General features: G+C 42.2%; 1 protein-coding gene across 1 annotated transcript; it reads left to right on the forward strand.

Annotated features, from left to right (window-relative positions):
* The first annotated feature begins 2,246 nt into the window (after positions 1-2,246).
* LOC149401695 (E3 ubiquitin-protein ligase RMA1-like) lies at positions 2,247-4,625 on the forward strand. The gene is made up of 2 exons (XM_089613527.1): positions 2,247-2,569; positions 3,666-4,625. Exon 2 carries the CDS (start codon positions 3,685-3,687, stop codon positions 4,351-4,353), a length of 669 nt encoding a protein of 222 aa, XP_089469653.1. The 5' UTR covers positions 2,247-2,569; positions 3,666-3,684; the 3' UTR covers positions 4,354-4,625.
* The last annotated feature ends 649 nt before the right edge of the window (positions 4,626-5,274 follow it).

Here is a 5,274-nt window from a genome sequence, read left to right on the forward strand (position 1 = left end):
AAATAAGATTAATTGGGCCTCGTGGATTAATTTCATTTCATAAGAATTTTATTGAAAATTCTTAATGGGCCTTTCTCATGTTGTCATGAACAAATGAAGAAGCTTCTAGAAGCTCCTTCTAGATGAGAAATGGGCGCCCAAATACCCAAGAGAAAGAAAGTTCCTTTTGTGCATTAATGTATGAAGATACTTGCCAAAAGAAAAAGAGGAAACAAATTTCCCCTACATGGAAAGGGAAATTTCGGCCAACCTAGAGAAGGAACAAATTAGGAAACAAATCCCTTAAGGGAATGAGATGTTGGGCGCATATGGAGCAAAGGGCAATAAGAGATTGCTCATGAATGCTTGGAAAAAAGAGGAAACTCCCATTTCTAAGGCTAACCCTTCTCCTATAAATAGGGCCCTCATTCTCATTGTTTTCTCATTCCACATAAGTTAGAGATTGAGAGCCTCTCTCTCTCTAGAACTTGTGGTTGCCGCCCCTTCCTCTCTCTCTCTAGTTTATTTTCGATTTTTTGTTTTGGCACCTAGGTCCTCATTTGACCTAGTGTTTAGCTCTGCGACTTCAAGACTCGTTCTTAAGTCGTAGTGTTTAAAAGTGCCCACTCACTGATTCCTTTTATTTCGAGTGATTTAGTGATAGAAATCATCGTGGTTGCTCGAGTTGCCGAGGAAAGAAAGAGAGACGTGCTGCGAGGAGACGAGCGTTGCAATTTTCCAAAAGCTTCTCAAAGTTCAAGCTTCAAGAAAGGTTAGTAAACTTCTTAGCTCATAATAGTTTTTATTTATATGTACTTGCTCTTTGTCTAGGTTAGTAAAAAACTGTTTTTACTTGAAAAGAAAATTTTTAAAATTCCGCCGCTTTGCGAAGCGTTAAACTTTTTCTTAAACCCTAGATCAATTCCAGCATTGACGCGGTTGCCTGCGTGAGTCTCCTCGAAGGCGTGCGTGCGCGTTCGCTTTCGTGAATAGCGTGGTCGAGGTTTGTCTCGCTAGTTCTCGACTTCGCCACGTAATCGGGGTCTTTCTCGTCATGGTCGACGTAGTTGTCGGAGTCGAGGAGGTCGGCGATGAGCGTGCCGGTGACGCCGGGACGGTCTAGGAGCTCGGCGAGCCTTCGAGCCGTGTCCTCTCGGACTGTGGCCTCGGGGTCATTTTTCGGGTCTCGGGGCTGGGTCTCATTATCATGAGGTTGCCCTTCAAGACGGTGCGCAAAGCTTTGGAGGTCGTGCCTCGAGCTAGTCGCTCGGGCACCCACGCAGGTGGCGGGGACACGACTCATCTCTCGAGAGTCGTAGAAGTAGCAGGAAAGAGGAATGGAAGGGAGAGCGTCGCCAAGGTCGGGAGGTCCCCTCCTTCTAGCGCCAAAATGTTGTCGCTGTTTTTTGGACAACCATTTAGGAGCCCAAAGTGGTTAGACCCAAGGCCAGACCAAGTGGTCTCACTTCGGCTCGAGCGTGTCGGGCTTGGTATCACAAGTCGTCCCTTAGCTATGAATGTCCATTGGCCGAGCGAACAGCCTGGCCGGCTGAGAGTTTCACTCGGCCATTGGCCGAGCGAACAACCTGGCCGGCTGAAAGTTTCACTCGGCCATTGGCCGAGCGAACAGCCTAGCCGGCTGAAGGTTTTACTCGGCCATTGGCCGAGTGAAGGAGTTGGACCTTCGGCCGGCCATTGGCTGGCTGACCCTTGGGTCGGCCATGGCCGGCTGAACCTGACCCTTGGGCCGACCATTGGCCGGTTTAGCCTTGGGCCGGCCATGGGTTGGCTGGTCCTCGGGCCGGCCATGGCCGGCCGAGCCTTGGGCCGGCCATGGGTTGGTTGGGCCGGCTAGTGGCCGAGGCAAGGTTTCGCCGTCCGAGGCCTCGCGCCTGTCGCGCGGATCGAAGTGACACCTCTGTCCTCGTCGGTCCGAGACGGGCCGATAACATGTATTAATGAATTTTTTTTTTTTATATTTTTGGCTAATCAATCTCAACAACTTTAAGAACTTGGTTCATTTGCTAAACCAAAAGTTTTAAATCGATTAGATTGTCGCATCGCCTTATTATCATTATATTTATTTGAAGAACTCTTTATAAAAAATAAAATAAAAAATCCACCTCATTTTTAATTTCTTGCGTGGAATTATTTTCACATCACCATTTTGCCGGCACGTGCGAAGACAGTTTAGCTTTTCTAGAAATAGAGGCTCAGAAAACGTTAAAGAAAACAGATTCGGAAAAGTTAAAAAGAAAATAACTAAATAAATAAATAAATATAAAATAAAAGAGAGATCTATTTCTCTATTGACAAGGGTACGGTGGCTTATCTGTGTGCTTATACATATATATAATATATTATATATATATATATATATATATCATATTCGGGTATATATATACTTATATAGAGCCGAGGGATTATCATCTATTACCTTATCGCCTGCTTCAAAGCCATTTCTTTTTGCGTATTGACTTCGATCGTTTATTTGATTACATTCACGCCGTTGAGGAGCTAAATTGTTCATTTTGCGTGAACGAGTTTGATATTCTTCTTCTTATTCCTGGTGTTCCTTTCTTGCTTAAAGGTATGCTTTCGTTTTCGCTCCCTGTTTGTTTGATCGGGTTTTTGTAGGGTTTTCTTATTGACGTTTTGATTCGTGAAACTTTGGATATCCTCTAGGGTTTGCAGGAATTGAGTTTTGGGGAATAAATTAGGGGAAATAGAGAAAACTCGTTTCTATTCGTGCGATTGAATTCATGTGTCGGAAATTAGTTTCATTTGGGCCGTATCCGTTGGCCTTGAAACTTGTTTTCGGCTAAACCTAGTTGTAGTTTTCATCAAGAGAAATGAGCTCTGCTCCTGGGTTACTTTTCCCTCTCTAGTTTTTTGATCATAATGGTTTGACATCAAATTAAAATTAGATCTGGATCTGTTTTATATTGTTATATTCCATGTTCATAATAAGGTTTTGTTTTTCTTTTTTTCAACGATTCCAGTTATTTCACCTTATATTTATCTATTGAATGAGCTGAAAATTGAGGAGGATTTGTTCGGTCCCAAGCAAGTCCAGTGAATTGAGCTTATTTTTTTGGTTCATTTGAATAATTGGAAGAGTCACCGTTGTGCTCTTTCTTTTTCTATCACCAAACTAGCTACTTTGGTTAAAGAATTGACTGGATTTAGGTGTAAATAAAGAGGGTCACGAGAAGCAATCCGACACACTTTTCTTTTTCTTTTTTTTTTTCCTCCACTTTTTCAATTGTTGTTTTTTTTTTTTTTTTGGTTATCACCTACCATTGATTATCCAAACAATACGCAGTTGCTTTATTTTCAGAATATAATCCGGTCTAAAACTATTTTAAACATGAAGAGGAGGAAATGTCAATGATAGTTAATGGTAGGTGAAACGACGATTCAAAGTTCACTTTTTTAATATTATTTAAAAATATTGATGATTGGTTGATTAATTCATACTGTTTCTGTTCGTCGTCTTATTTGCCAGTCTGGCTTGTGGGCCTTTCCTTATTCATTCTGCCATGTCTTCGGTCGCTTTTTTTCACTTTAAAAAGCAAACCAAACTTATCTTGTTCACAATAATTGGCATTGGTTGATTACATAAACTCACACTTTTGTCTCTTTCTTTTATCACCTTTTAACTAAAAATCTTATCTTGCTAGCAGGGTCCACAACGAAAACAAAATGGAGCAAAACTTGTTCGATTCCGACGGAGACGCATCGTTGCTGAAGCAGAAATGGCGGTCCCATTCGAAGCGGGTCCCGGAGAAGAAGAGCGAGACAGAGAACGGGAGCTTCGATTGCAACATCTGTCTCGACTCGGCGAACGAGCCGGTCGTCACTCTCTGCGGCCACCTCTATTGCTGGCCCTGCATCTACAAGTGGCTCCAAGTCCAGACCAACTCCGACGAGCCCGAGAGCCGAAACTGCCCCGTCTGCAAAGCCCAGATTTCCAACGCCTCTCTCGTCCCTCTCTACGGCCGCGGCTCGCCCCAGCCCGAGCGCCTGGCCGTGCCTCGCAGGCCGCCTCCCTCTTTCCCGCCGAGCCCGAGCCCGAGATCGTTCCTCCATCACGGGCCGGCCCACTTGTCTCGGCACTACCATCTCGGGGGCGGGGCCGTGATGACGAGCAGCCTCATAAGCCCCACCGTGGGGGTGTTTGGGGAGATGGTTCTGACGAGGATGTTTGGTGGGTCGGGGAGCGGAGGATTGTTGCCTCCCCTGAATCCGGCGGCGGCCGGTGGCAGCGGGAGTCCGAGGATGAGGAGGCAGGAGGTTCAGGTGGACAAGTCACTCAACAGAGTTTCCATTTTTCTCTTCTGCTGTATTATTTTGTGCCTTCTTTTGTTTTGATTTTTTTGCATTTTGCATTTTGTTGACTGTATAGTTCCCTTGAAAAAGAGGTGATGATGATTGTGCATAAACTACAAATATAGATTTATATGTTAGAGTTGAGATTTGCCTTTACTTTGGATTGACTCGTTGAACCAATCACATAGCGTACTCAGTTAAGATTAATCCCGGAAGTCTTCAAGTTCAACTATTGATGCTATGTCTGGAACAATATTTAAGCGAAAATGAAATGGAAGTTTGAAGGAAAGTATGAGAAATATATTAATTCTCTATTATGTTTGAAAGTGAAGAAATTTCGGGAGAAAGATGAAGAGAGAAAACCAGAAGGGGGGACATTCGCATATGTGCAGACTTACTTGAATTTGTATTTTTCACTTTTCCTTTCAAAGAAATAGAATACAAATTTTAGTTGTACACTCTTAGTCAGACTTATCTCTATTCAAATACCACATGAAAGATATACTAATCCTAGTTTTTTCTCCCCTAAGATATTTTGGGTTGATTTTCGATCAATTTTAACTTATCAGCCTAACATCACGGAGGGATGTCTATAATTCGCTCTGATTCATTTCAAAATTTTGTGTTTAGGTGATAAGTGTACATCACAGTCGACGTCGAAACATGAGTAGAGTTTAATATATATATATATACACACACACACACACGAGAATTGTACACGTGCACGTGTAGTTAAGAAGAAAAATTGTCTACACGTGAAATTTTTTTAAAAGAATAAATGTTTCAAAAAATAACGCTTGTTAAAGAAAATTTTGCCAATACCATCAAAATTTCTAAATTTGATAGTACGTACGGAATTTTATTTAACAAGCGTTATTCTATAATATTTCAATTGGTCATTGAGTTTTCTAATTATAAACATATACTTTAAAAATTGTATTTTTGAAATTTTCTTTTAAAAAA

This window comes from Urtica dioica, chromosome 4 (assembly GCF_054948205.1).
Source record: "Urtica dioica subsp. dioica isolate 48M chromosome 4, U.dioica_male_clone48M_v1_H2, whole genome shotgun sequence".
Lineage (NCBI taxonomy): Eukaryota > Viridiplantae > Streptophyta > Magnoliopsida > Rosales > Urticaceae > Urtica > Urtica dioica.